General features: G+C 33.3%; 1 protein-coding gene across 7 annotated transcripts in view; it reads left to right on the top strand.

The window, feature by feature from the left end:
- The window catches only part of LAMA2 (laminin subunit alpha 2), a 521,442-nt gene that overhangs the window by 440,399 nt on the left and 66,377 nt on the right, over window positions 1-14,666 (top strand). For all 7 annotated transcript variants that reach the window (XM_074333566.2, XM_074333563.2, XM_088795458.1 and 4 more), the window contains 2 exons: window positions 9,937-10,053; window positions 11,452-11,634. In XM_074333566.2, coding sequence (XP_074189667.2) covers window positions 9,937-10,053; window positions 11,452-11,634 — 300 coding nt within the window. The remainder of the gene's footprint in view (window positions 1-9,936; window positions 10,054-11,451; window positions 11,635-14,666) is intronic.

The following is a 14,666-nucleotide window of genomic DNA, read 5'->3' as shown; positions in this document are numbered from 1 at the left end:
AGCACTTCCAAATAATAAACTTGGTTAACTGTTTGTCCAGTTGGTACAAATTCATAATGAATGATCCCTCTGATATCAAAAAAAAGGTTAGCAATATCGTTGCAACAAGTTTGTGAACTTAATTGTCAGACCTTGTATACCCAGAAGAGGGAACCTTGCCTTTCTGAAACATGCTACCATTCCAAGCCTCCATGTTTCACAGTGTTAATCCTTCTCTTTGGAATGCCTCATCATCCTTTCTTTTTCATCTAACTACCTCCTCTCAGATCTTCAAGATTTATGTCAGATGTCATTTCCTCCAGGAAACCTAACTCCCCATTTTTTTGTATTATATGCCCATTCTTTGTGTATACCTTTCTCATAGGCTTGTCAAACCACTGTAACCATGATTTAAATTCCATCTTCCTGAGGACATACACAAAGTTCTTCTTTTTTAACTTTGTCTTTCTAGTGTATAATATCACAATGACTGCTCAAATCAGGAAATAAGGATACTTTTTAAAAAAAGAATGGTGTCAGCCTCTACTAACCTTAGAAAGAGAATAGATTTTATAATAATTTATATTTGTCATGCTTTATACTAATACTTCATGGTCTCCAATAGAGGCTGCTATAGAATTACAAATTCTGTCTACGTTATAGATGACACGTTGATAGTAAAATGTTTTAGACTATGTATCACAGGTGAAATATGGCTCTCAATATACGTAATTCTGTACAAGTGATTATTCTTATTACCATCATAGTTACGAAGAGTAACTATAAAGAATCAAGACCTGTTTTGCTATTGCACAAATGTAGTTGATCTCATTACTTTGTGGTCACTCCTTCCTGTCCAATACCCGTGCCCAGAGCTGGAACCAGAGTAAGGTAAATGAGGTGAATTATGCAAGTGCAGAGTCAGATCCTGTTTTATTTAATTTTTTTAATATTTTGTTCCTCATTGATATTTTTAAATTAATTTTTATTTTTTTAAATATTGCATTAAAATATTTTATCTTTTTTTTTTTTTGGTGTTTTTTAGTGCTCCTTTAAATTTCATATCTGAGGTGATTGCCTCAGTCATCTTATCCTACTCCCAGCTTTGCCTTTACCTCTATTTTCCCAAACACTGGTATTATAAAAATGAAGAAAGAATTCTGTTTTTAGGAATCTTTTTTTTCCCCCAGAGAAAGAGAAATCTAAGGATAGGCCTGATAGAAAGGGTTAGGGGACAGAAATGTTCATTAGTTTAAATGTCTTTTTTTGTACTTTACGTAGTACATTATTTAAAGTAATGAAAACCCACAAACTATTCAAGTAATAATTCCTCCAGAAATCCAAGCCAAGCTCTGACGGAGATGGGAATGTTTTTTTGCTACATTATGACATTCCTCTGATTTGTAGCCAATTACACAAGTTATAAAATGGCCGTTAATCAGGGAAATGCCATATATTACCACCAGGAACTGCTGAAATAGGTCCTACAGAGCAAAACTCTTGACAGCAGCTATTGAAATAGAGATTTAGTCATTTCTCTCTCTATGGTGCCTAGAGTTAGAAGGAATAAAAATCGTGAGGCCAGTATACCCTCCATATTTTTAATTTGTTACTTGGTTCAATTCAATACAGTCCAGTAAGCTTGTAAGCTTTAGTCATGAATGACTTAGTGCTGTGCCCTGCCATTTTTATGCTCTCTTTGCTTTGAGCGAGTCTCGACTTGCCAGCAGCAATTTGTTTGGCTTTTTAATTTTTGAATCTACATTTGTTGAAAGTGAATTTGCCCTTGTGCATGTTTCAGATTTGAAGTCAGTCTGCATTGCCTTGATTGAATGTCTGTGGAGACAAAAATAGATTTATTGGTGGATATGAAGCTTGGTACAAATTGGTGATCGAAAGAGTTAGAAGATGAATTAATACCACCAGGTGAATTAATACTACTGTGCAGATTGACGAGAGATTTTGTCAATAAAATAGCCAGTTGAGATTCTCATGGAATGTGTAAAAAGGGTAAGGTGTGAAGCAGAGCATGGTGTATTAGAAGACTGAAAAGACTAAGATAATGTCTATAAAAGACATTATCTTATATAGAGTAGCTTTTCAATTTTATTTATTTATTAGTTTGTCCCTAATTTTTTATCTTTGCTCCAAATAAGTGGAATTATTTAATTACGTAGGAACGAGTAGATAATATTTCTATAAAATGGATGACACTAATATAAAATAAAAAGATCTGTTCCGAAGCTCAAGAATACTGAATCAGTGATTTTCATGACATGTGGTGCTGCCCAACACATGGAAAAGTACCAAAATTATACAAATTTTAATTTTTATAAATGAATCAATACTTTCCTTCTATACTGTGATCTTCCAAACGTTCAGTCATTCAGTCCAGACAAGTGTATCAGAAAGATTCTACAATCATGAATGTAATACAGTTGCAATTACTAACTTTTAAAGATTCTGTGTGTTTTATTTTAGATTAGAAAAGGAGAATAAACGGGAATATTGCAGTGCTGTTACACCAAAGTATGATATGGAAGTTAAATGGTTAAAGTATTCTTTTATTGCTAAAGAGTACTCCTTTTGAATACTACTCTTTGCATGCTACCATTTGCCAGAATCCTCCTTTCCATAGGTAGGCATGTGAAAGACAAACAAGATCTGCTCCACTGATTAAAAAAAAAAAAAGGCAGCAACAATTTAGAACTATGTGGATGAAATCCAGCATGGATTCCTGAGCTTTCTCTAGTTTTAGCTCCTCCTTTGGAGTGTGGCTAGAGAAAATCAAGAAAATAAAACCCTGTTGTACTAGGTTTAGGAGTCAAAATGAAAAGCGGCAAAATAATGGCAAATATGGAAGGGCAGGAATTATTGCAACCAAAGAATACTTGTCTTACTTAAACATATTCAAACTTAGTTTCTTTTAGAGTATCTGTCTGGCCAAAGCAAAGCAAGCCTGAAGGCCCACAGTAAAGCTTTAGAGCTTGTCCTAGAAGAACCGTATGCGGTTTCAACATCTAGTTGTTTTGGTTTCTCATTCCACTGGCTGAAGAGACGATTCCCTTCTCTCCTGGTATCTTAAGTCCTTGGAGATTCTTCCACCAGACCAGTGCCCCTTCTTCCTTCCTCTCTTCAGACTTCTCACTGCAACCCTCTAGTGGAAAGAAAAGCATATTCAGTTGCAGCTAAATAGTTACTGAGGTCCTACCAGGCCTGTGCCCACGTTGAACAAGATCTAATTTGGCACATTTGAATCAGGACAGTGTTTCTCAGTAACATGCCTCTGTGTAAACACAAGTCCAATTAAGTGATCTCAAAGGTCACCATGCGTTGTCACTCTAGTAAACATCTAGATGGCAAAAGAGGCAGTCAGAGATAGGACACATTCCAAACTGTGACACCAACTAGGGAAAGGGAAGCATAGGAACAACATCATGAAAGAGGGCTAGAAGTACAAAAAAGTGGAAAGACTAGTTGTAGCAACGTCCTCAAATCCATGGACAGGAGGCCAGGAATAGGAACGCCAGTCTTGGTTTTACCAATCTTACTTCCTTGCACAGCTGCTCTTTCTTCTGCACAGGTCTCAGGAGCCTCGACCTGGATTGTCGGGTTGACTTAGGGAGCAGTTTTTTCAGAAATTGCAATATCAAGAAGTCAAAGAACTATATAAGTGAATGAAAAATTATTGTCTAGTGACTCGAGGGAAATTGCACCTCTTTATGTTCTTAACATAGCCAAAGATGAAAGTATAATGTAATGTAATAGAAAGTTAATAAATCATAAAGCATAATCATACATTATATAATTTACTAAAGTTGGCCACCTCTTGTATGTGAAACAAAATCATTTAACTTTAAGAAACAACGACAATTTCAATAAATGGCATGTACGTAGTAGAGCCAATACTTTAGCCCAAATTTGTCTGGATCTAAAACTGATGCTTTTAAACACTGCTAGACAAAAACTCTGGGCTTCTGTCATAGTCCAGAAGGTGACAAATTAACATTCATCGTCCTAGCAAATGTTTGATAAATGAATAACCGGATGAATACCTCAGAGTAAAAGGAATCTCTCATTACCAGGAAGGTCAAAATCATGGTTTCCACATGACCTCATACAGATCCTTTGCCTATTCCAAACTTTCTGCTTCAGAACTTCAGATCGAAATACTGCAGATTAACTTATTCTCTAATCCAGAAGGAGCCTCTAGAACAAAAGGCGAAGCACATTTGTAGGAAATAGAAGTTACATGGATTAATTAAATTTTGTTTTACAAAGAAATCCTAAAGAGAGCATATTTCTTCAATTTTTGATAAAGGAGCAAATCAAAAGTGATAATGAGTCTGTACAAGTTGTAGTTCATAATAAGACAAATGTCATGGTAAAGAAAATGTTCATTGCAAAATGTTATCTAGATGGCAATTTGACAGTTAATTATATTTGACCAGAAGCTTTCAAAATTAATAGTAGTCCTACAAATTTCACCCTTGTGAATAGGGATTCTCTTCAGGTATTTATTTTGTTTCCTGTTCATATAAAGAAAACATGAAAAATGCATTTGAAACTAGTTGAGTTTTGAATAGTCAATTAAAACATTTTCCATTAAAATCTTTTTTAAAAATCATTCTTATATTTAGTTGAAAATGAAGGTTATATACATACGTTTAGAAAATGTAAAAGGGAAATAAATAAAGATTGTTTCTGGGCCATGCAGTTTAAATAAACAAGAAAATGAGTTATAGATAATATTATTGAAAACTGACACACACACCAGGGCAATTATCAAACCAATGTGAATTATCAAACCAGTGTGAATTATTCTGTTGCCATTTACTAACTGCCTATGATAAATCCAATACTTTCTCATACATTCTACCGTGTATTTCTCATCAGTCATATGAAAGAAGGTGTTATTTTCATTTTTTACATATAAAAAGGGATATAAATGGTATTTGAACCTACATCTTCCAACTCTACAGCCTATGATGATTTCATGGCACCACACTCCTTTTTCTAAAGGCTAGAATTTTGTAAAAGAAGACATTATTAATGATCAAAGAAAATACTTGTAAGAGCTTTATTCTGAAATATTACATTGCATAGTTCAATGTTACCAGTTCTAATTTAACTAAACTCTAACTCATGTTGAGCACAGTGTCAGGAAGATGGTAAATATGAGTAAATGCGTATTACTTGTGGAAGTGACTTACAACTCTGTCTAGTGAATTGCATTCTGAATATGTCTGCTTTGTGCAATGTCAGTGGTTATGCAACCAAGGGAAATGACATTGTCAGGCATATTTACAGTCTACCTTTGCTGCCCTGCTTCTTTTCCTCACTTTATGAGCTCTGTCTCTGTCAAACCCACTCCTGCACATTTGTCTTCTAATGTGTGAGGACAGGATCAGAAAGGGGAAACCAAAACTGAAGAAATGTGTATGTGTAGCCTCTGACGTTTGGTGGGTATGATACCTAGAGAGAAGACAAAGAGAATCACTTGGCTACAGCTAATGGGCATGAGAGCTGAAGACATAAGGGGAAGAAATCCTACAAAATGTCGCTGTGGATTATAAATTGGATCCTTTCATTGTTCTCTACAAATTACATGTAAAGAAAATAGTTGGGGGGCGCAGCCGGTTAGCTTAGTTGGTTAGAGCGCTGTGCTCTTAACAACAAGGTTGCCGGTTCAATCCCCACATGGGCCACTGTGAGCTGTGCCCTCCACAACTAGATTGAAACAACTACTTAACTTGGAGCTGATGGGTCCTGGAAAAACACATTTAAAAAAAAAAAAAAAATTGGGTTGGATTTTCTTTTAACTGTTTCTTTGACCATGTTACAATTCAAACTGAACCTCATGCATTCTTCCTTATATTTTGGCCATAGCTACACTCTACCTCATATATCTTTTCATCTAAAGCCAGTGGAGTGCTTATTTTTCTAGGTTTTCAGTGCTATAGTTTTGTAAGTTTTCCAATTTAATTTCTGCAATTCTTCTCTATACACAACTTCTACTCACCTAATTCTGTTGACAAAGCTATAAAATGTTTAGACTTGGTTTGAAAAATTCTAGAAACTACTTCAGAATAAGAAATGATCAGAATGTAGAAAAGGATAAATTAAGAAAGAATTGGAGTCAAATAGCTGAAACGTAGAAATCAGGTCAGGTCAGAATATTCATATTTTGATTTTCTAATACAGAAAGTGGAGGATCAAAATTAATGCTTTGGAACTTAAGAGACAGTAGTAACAATGTTCTTTTGATCAGGCTTTCTTCTGGTCTGATTGTACAGCCAAGATTGCTATCAGAATGCATAAAATAGTATAAAACAGTGATGCCCTTTAAAATGAATTTTTTTCACTGTTCATGAATATCTTTCTTGCCAGAACATTTTGAATGCTTTGCTATTTTCAAAATCAAATCCAATCAAGAAATTTGTACCATTCCATTTCCTTAATTGATGAAGACTTCCAAGTTAATAACAAAAGAGCAGCCCTTTAACTATTCTCAATAAATTAATATAAATATCCCAGTCATAACCAGACTGGCCTTATTTCTGAAAGTTTACTTTCAATAGCCTATCCAGAGATTTGATTTTATTATGACAGTGGAACTAGCAGAAATATTAAAAAAGAAAAAAAGAAAAAAAGATGAGTTGTGATTGACAGAGGAGAAAATCTAATTACTTGCAAAGTAATTTTAAGGAACTAGAATTGAAAATAATGATATCTTAGTGACTGAAATGGACATATTGATACTTTAGAGCCATGCTTTGCTGGACTACTTTATGCTTTGTTTTTCAGTGACGTCAAGTCTTTGGCTTGGAACTTAAAAACAGATGCATTAAACAACATTATGTGCTTATATGACTGTAGTAAAATCATGGTTTAATCTGTCTGCCTATAAAACTCTTATATGAAATTGAGTGGATCATTAATTAATATGTTCAGTTCTCTTTTTCACATCCAGAACTCTGATAGTTAAGAATCTTCTATTTTCTTTTCCCTTTGCTATTCTTCAATGAAAGACAATAAATTACGATTGTTCTCCAGCTGCCAGTGACCTGCTCAGTTCCTCTAAGAACCCCGAAGCGTGAACTCTAATTGGAAATGAGCACAGAGTCAAATCAAGACTGTTTTGACTCTGTTCTGTGCGATGCAGTCTCTCCTGGTCTGCCCATTCCGGGCACCAGGGAAGTGACGAAAACAGCAGTCTTCGTGTTGGCAAATAACTCTGCCCTAGTGCAGGATGCTTAAGTATTTTTTAATTGTTTTAAATAAAAGAGCAGAAATATCTGCACAGTTAGGTATAAAATGAAAGGTTTTAGTACACCAGCCTTCACACCACCATTAACTCCCTTCATTTTTGTTCCTGGTTCCTACCTGTTATAAGTACAGTCAAGGTTCTCTGGTATGTTCTTCTCCACCTATCCACCACTGGATTCACCCTGCCAAACTTTTGTTTATGTATCAGCATATACCAGGGTTGCCAAAACAATTTATACAAGTAGACACTTTGGTCAGTGTTGATCAGCAGTAGTTTACCATAATCAGAAGTGACTGGACGGTGATGGTAACCACTTTGAGCACCTCTTGTCATTGCAGAAGTCAAAGGCGACTTGTATTCATCTTTTTTTATTGGTATATATTGAGTATTACAATTTTAATACAGTTTTACTTTCTTAAACTGTGTATACATTTTTTGTCACCCTCTGTATATGGTACACCTTGCGTATTTTCTTAGCTAGGTCTTAAATTTTTTTTTTTTTTATATCAACACCTACTCATCTAATTCTTTTTTAAAGACTGTAATATATACCATTGCGTGGATATGCCATATTGATATAAACAGTCCCTTAATACTGAGCTTTTTTTGCTACTTCAAATAAAGATCTAATGAATATCCTGGAAGATATATATTGACATACTTTTATAAGTATATCTGTAGGATAAGTATCTGGCAGTGGAATGGCTGGGCCAAAAAACATTTCTATTTAAAATTCTAATAAATTTATTGAATTGTTTTTCACAGACTGTCATCACTTTTCACTTCTACCAACACTCTTGTGAACACTTGGTATTATCAGATGTTTAACTTTTCCCAATCTGATAGATGAAAAATGATACCTCACTATTGTTTTGCTTTACAGTTCTTTAATTATGATAATCTTGGGTGCTTTATTTTAATTTGGTAATTGATTATTTGTATGTATTTTATTGTGAACTACCTATTCCTGTATTTTTCTCATGTTCTTTAAAAATGTGGAACATTTTGTACACTTGCCTACCTTTTTGCATGTAGGGATTGCTAATCCTCTCTGAATCATAACAATTGGATTATATATGTTGTTTATGTGAGGCTCATAAGATTCCTTAACTGTGACCAATTTTTTTAAGGTAATAAAGGATAAAATGAGAGGAAAGATAGGGGAAAAGAAAGAGAGGGAAAAAGGGAGCAAGCCGAGGTGGGGAAGGGTACTACTACCTAATATGCTCTATTAATCCCTGTTTTGGCTGCCAATTTCTAGTAGAATGCAGTAGTTAATAGCATAATTTCTGGAATGAGACTTCTTGGATTTGAATTCCAACTCTACCATTTCTTAACCATGCAAATTTAGGAAACTTACTTAAATTCTCTAGGCTTCAATTTCCCCATTTGTAAATTGAGATGGTAATTGTACATACATGGTAAAAGTTGCTGTAAGGATTAAATAAAGTAATCCAACAAAGCTGACAAACACTAAACATGGCATATACACACACTCAGTGACTACAGGTCATTCCTATCACTAAGTATTGGCCAGGCCAGACCAGGCAGAACTAGGGCACCCCCTTCTTCCTGGTCCTTTCTCAATGTGCCTCCTTACTTGGGGACTCTGCCTTTTATTTATGTTTTGCATTTCTGTGGAGTGAATTTAAACAATTACCATGCATCTCGCAAGGGAACAAATAGTATGACATAATGAACTATTTCAAATATATTCAAGAAACAATCTGCTTTATTCAGTCAGAAGAAATAAAAAGTATTGTAGGAAACATAGAGTTTTATATCTTTCATTTTTCCAGTTCTACTATTCACTAGCAAATGATGTAGGGAAAGGAAGACAGATTCAATCTTACAATACATTTGCAGTTTATGTATAATATTTCTAAACACATATTCTTAGCAGATTGGATCTTTATTTTCTTTCCCCTAAAACATTTTATAATTTTTACTCTTTATATTCTTACACTCAAACACTGAACGGCTTAGGTATAATTACACTACAAACTAACCTAAAGTTTTGACAATATTAAAAACTAGTAGAAAGAAACTGGAAAATTTACATTTGTAATATTACGTTATATCTAGAAAGTGACATGTTTTAATCTTAAAGAAAGCATGCAAAAATAGCAAGGAAAAGCTTATGTTTTCTCTATTTAAAAAAATGACAGGTTAGCAGAAATGTTCAAGAAGTTGTTCTTCCGTTCCTTTTATTTGTATATCTGTTTCAAACAAATATTAATAAGTGTTGCTTACTGAAATTGGGAGGGTCTGCTTAACAACCCTATTTGGAATTTTTAAAAACTAATTTAATGTTCCATTTTGGTAATAATTTTTTAAATGTGACATTAATGGGAGTGATGTCAAGGAGACATCATTACAAAATCAGTAAAAGACTGATTCTTTTGAAGTTTTTCTTCATAGAAAATCATCAAATTAAGTCAGATAGAGATCAGATACCAAAAAGAAAACATAATTATTCAATATGCTGAAGTATCAAATGGTCTTTGTATTATGATCTGAAATATATTTATGGATAGATGTCAGTAAATTAAATGAATTAAATCAATTGTCTTACTTTTTAATAACTGTATATTAAAATACCTTGAAATTGTATATCCAAGTATAAGCTCCGTGACAATTTAAATCGAAGTATTTCATCCTTTTTCTTGTTTGTTTTCTGTTCACAGAAAATGATGACCGTCTGAATGGCTTGAAAACCAAATCAGAAAATGCCCATGTTAGAAACGGTGATCTCCTGAGAGCTCTGAATGATACTTTGGGAAAGTTATCAGCAATTCCAAATGGTAAACACTGAGGATACTGCAAACTATGTCAGTTGACCTGAACTTTTAAAGAATGTTCTATCTATTACCACTTTTCTAGCGTTACATTTATATTGTTGTCAGGATGTTAGATACTGGTTCTCTTACGTATGAATTCTTCTTTGTGAGAATGAGAAACTAAACCATACTTTACACTGTTATGTTCCTTATCATTTGTTACCTTAGCTGACATCTGTAAGACTACGTTACAAAAAAGGAAAATATAGCCATATTGTTATTGCATTGTTGTTCCATGTTTCAGCCCTGGAAATCTTAGGTTAGCAGAAAAGGATAAAATCATATAGACACTGTTTTCTAGATTGTTGATGTACTACCACAAAGTGGCAGTTTCTCACTGTACCTACAGCAGGCGAGAGCCAACTTTCTCAACACATACTTCTTGGCAAAGTTCAGTTCCTTAAATGTTTCAGCTTTCAAAAACATGAACAGTTGAACCACATCTTCAGTATCTTCCTACCTATTTCAAGTAGTTGAAGTTATTGCTTGGTATTAGTTCCTGAAAGCGCTATTCTTTTAGAGTGACTCTTTTTGTATTTTTCATATCATGACATAATAACAAATGTTACTGACAATTATTGAGTGCTTACTCAGTATGCTTCAGCTAAGTGTATAGGAGAATCAGTTTTTATGCCCATGTTTACAGGTGACAATCTGAGACATAGGATACTGAAGGCATTGTTAAAAGTGGCATATGTGAGATTTGAACCCCACAGAGTCTGTGGTCTTAACCACTAATCTACACATACTAGTAGGCAGCTCTATGTACAGTATATTATCTTTATACAAATATGATCATGAAAACACATGCTTATATTTATACAACATAGGAAATATTCAAATCTTAATGATGTTTAATTTTTGTCATTAAATAAACATAAGTAACTTTCCAGGTTTTCATATCACCTCTTCAGTAGCAATTAAGAACGAACATAGAAAATTTCCAAAGCCGAAAAGAAATATAAATACACGAACACATGTCTAACATTGAAAAAAATGTTCTATCTTACCCTCAAATTGAAATACATTAAAACCCCTTGGACATGCAGATTAAATCTGAAGCCTACTTTTGATGAAGCTGTATAACTCATGTGGATAAATTTCTGTCTTTAATATGTTCAGCAGCAATCACAATAGACATTTAGAATAATCACTTTGCTGTCTTAAGAGCTAATTGGGTATTCATAACAAAGGTCCCCGAGAAAATTTAATTTAGCTAAAAATTTACTTCGTTTGCTACAACTGAATGACACAAAGTTCAGCCTTTCCCTTTGTACATGCAGCCTCACTTTGACAAGCATGGATTAAACCACTAACTCCAGACCTTTCGTTTTGTTTTTTCGTACCCACTTCTGCTGACAGACACAGTCGCTAAACTGCAAGCTGTTAAGGACAAAGCAAGACAAGCCAACGACACAGCAAAAGACGTGCTGGCACAGATTAAAGATCTCCACCAGAACCTTGATGGCCTGAAGAAGAATTACAATCAACTAGCAGACAGTGTAGCCAAAACAAATGCTGTGGTAAAAGATCCTTCAAAAAACAGTAAGAGTCCCTTTTTCATTTTCATTATGTCATTTATTTCTTCACACTGTAAAAATACCCTAGACTCCTACTGTCAGACTCAGAAGAGACCCTCGTGGTAATGTGTTCTGTCTTCCTTGTTTCATGGACTGGGCTCAGGAGTTGAGTGTCCTGGAGCTTCAGAACTAGAGTCCAAGAATCCCAGCTTTGCCCCACTGTTCTTTCCATCCAAGTTATGTCCAACCGAGAGGAAATTAGGACGTCTCAAAGTTTGCATGATATGCAGTATTGTGATGCCAAATACTTTTTAATCCTTTCTTATAATTGAAAATATAGTTATACTTGGGAAATTTTGTTCTCAAAGTTGGTGAAGTTTCATGGAACTTAGCAGTCAAGGCGCATACTTATTAGCAGTCCTGTTAGAACACAATATTAAAATGGTATCAACAAGAAATATGTTAAAATTCAAAAATATTTATATTGTTTAGATTCCACTTAGTTAACATTTTCAGGAAATTAAAGCATTTATCAAGTTTACCAAGAAGAATACTTCTTCACATCTTTTGTATATTGCATTAAGTTGTACTGAGTTAGTAAGGATTTACTGAGAAATGTGAGAGAACTTAATATAATGATAATTTAAATGATTAAGTGTAGTTAATAAATATTAGGATTTTTTTTCCATTCTGTCAAGTGAGAAAACATTATCTTAGTATGTGATTTCACCAAAGGAGATGCTTGATTTTTTTGTACTTGTCACTCTCATGAGACTAGCCCTTTTTATATACCAACATTTTCATTGAGTGTCAAAATGTTTGTATAGAGTATAATAGCAAAAACCCTGTTATGGACAGTATATGCTGTATAATTGAGATGCTGTTTGGCGGAGCGGAGCCTGATTTTTCAGCACCCTACCCTCAAACCAAATGCTAATGATGCTATGAAATAATAGGTGCCACTAGCATGACTCCTCATGAGCAAGGAAGAGTATAAACACATATAATATGCACTTCAGACCTAGGGAGAAGGATTTATTCCTTGCCATTTCTTCAAGGGAGAAAAAGAGATGACACAATTCTTTTTTTCTTATGTAAGAGTCCAGCTATAGCTTCTCCATGTAGTTCAAAGATTTCATCTGAATAAATGGTTCAAATGCATGCCAAATCACCTTTCCCCCTGAAAAATTATTGAAAATAAGTTTTAAAATAAATATCATTGTCTCTTTTACTTACATTGTAATTTAAGATATCATTTTATTTAATTTCAAATTGATTCTCATCTGATAATAGCCTTTTCTGTAATGTTTTTGATCCTATCCTCTATGGAGATAGTTAATTGTATATAATAATAATTAAACTGGGTCTATTTACTATCTATTATAAAGAAGTTTCTTTTAATATGGACAATGTCCTCTAAATGACACATTTTTTTGTACTTTTATTTGATAACACTAGTTTGACTTAAAATGAGTTGCATTTGTGATTAGTACCTGTGATAGATAGTACCGGTTTTTTGATAGTCACTACTTTATATCTATAAAAAATATTTTCTCATGAATTTTCTAATTTCTTTTGTTTTACTTTCATATGAAATTACCTGCAGAAATCAGTATGTATATGTTTACTTACTTATCTTTTAGTAACCTTTATGCTTGATTGCCTATTGCGAAAAACTTCAGCTTTGCATGTTACCATGTTTTAGCATTGCTTTAAACATTATATAGCTATTCTTCCCAGTGTTACAGTATTAGTGCTAGATATATAAAAAGAATCTTTCTGTACAAAACGTTATTATGTGGATGTATTTGATATGCTTCTAGAAAATAGTATTTGGAAAAGCACATAATAAAATAAATAAAATGAAACCTTAACAAATGAGCATATAAAATATTCTCTCTTAAACATCCCATAGTTTAAATTCAAAGTAAAAAACAAAACTGCAAAGTAAATAATAATAATAATAAAATCCAATATATCAAAATCTGAGAAGGCTCTCCTCAGTGGAAAATGAGTGCAATTACATAACTAAGTATTGAAATAATTTAAACAATCAATTCTATAAGTTAGACAAATAAAATTAGCTAAAAGAAAGAAGATGGAAAAAAACATTAATGAATTAGAAGACAGAAAAATAATAGACCTGAAAAATCCAAGAGGTAAATCTTTAGGACTATAAAGGTTAAAAAAAAAAAAAAAAATTAGACGTTTGCAGCCTTAATCAAGAAAAATAAAGTACAAATAGGCAAAGTTCTCAAGGAGATATAACTAGATAAGAGAGGAAATTTAACACATAAAGGGATATTTGGAAAAACTCTATGCTAATAAATTTTAAAAATTAAAACACATGGAAAATTTTCCTGAAAAACATCGTTATGAAAACCTATCTTCAGAAGTGATTTAAAAATCTATACAGTCAAATAATTATGGAAGAAAGCCAGAAGTTTTCAAAAACTACTATACAAGAAAGCATCAGACTCAATATCACAGATGATTTATTTTTAAACCTTCAAGAAGATAATTTCCATATGACTTAAACTGCTCTAGGAGATAGAGGAGAAAAAAGAGAGGGAATGGAGGAGCCTCCAGATTCCTTTTTGAAACATTTGATAGAAGTATCTGGGAGCTTTAGAAGAAAAAGATCTATTTATTATTCGCCTAAGCCTCAGTAGTCTTTGCTTAGCTCCTTTTTCTTTCTCATGAATCTAATCTGAATCATTTCCCCTCAATTCGAGAATAATTTGTAGAATATCAGAATAATATTGGAGAATTGAAGGAAGGGAAAAATGGACAAATGGTTTACTAAAAGTGTACAAAACAAAGGGGTAACTGTAGTTATGTTGAATATCTATACAATTACGTAACAAGAGCTTTGAGCCCAATAACCTCATTGCAGGAAGAAAATACTCAGTTCTTGATTTAGTAACTCTTTTACTTAAAGTTGATAAGAGACCTATGTTCTTTTTAAACATCACTAACAATATAACTCATAGTTATGAGCATGAGTTCAAAATACTTCAAAACCTAGTTTAAAAATAATAATTTCCTTGCTTTTGA

The sequence above is a fragment of the Rhinolophus sinicus genome, chromosome 2 (genome assembly GCF_057876585.1).
Source record: "Rhinolophus sinicus isolate RSI-liver-muscle chromosome 2, RSI-T2T, whole genome shotgun sequence".
Lineage (NCBI taxonomy): Eukaryota > Metazoa > Chordata > Mammalia > Chiroptera > Rhinolophidae > Rhinolophus > Rhinolophus sinicus.
The sequence above is the reverse complement of the archived record's forward strand: the minus strand, read 5'-3'. Positions and strand labels throughout refer to the sequence as shown.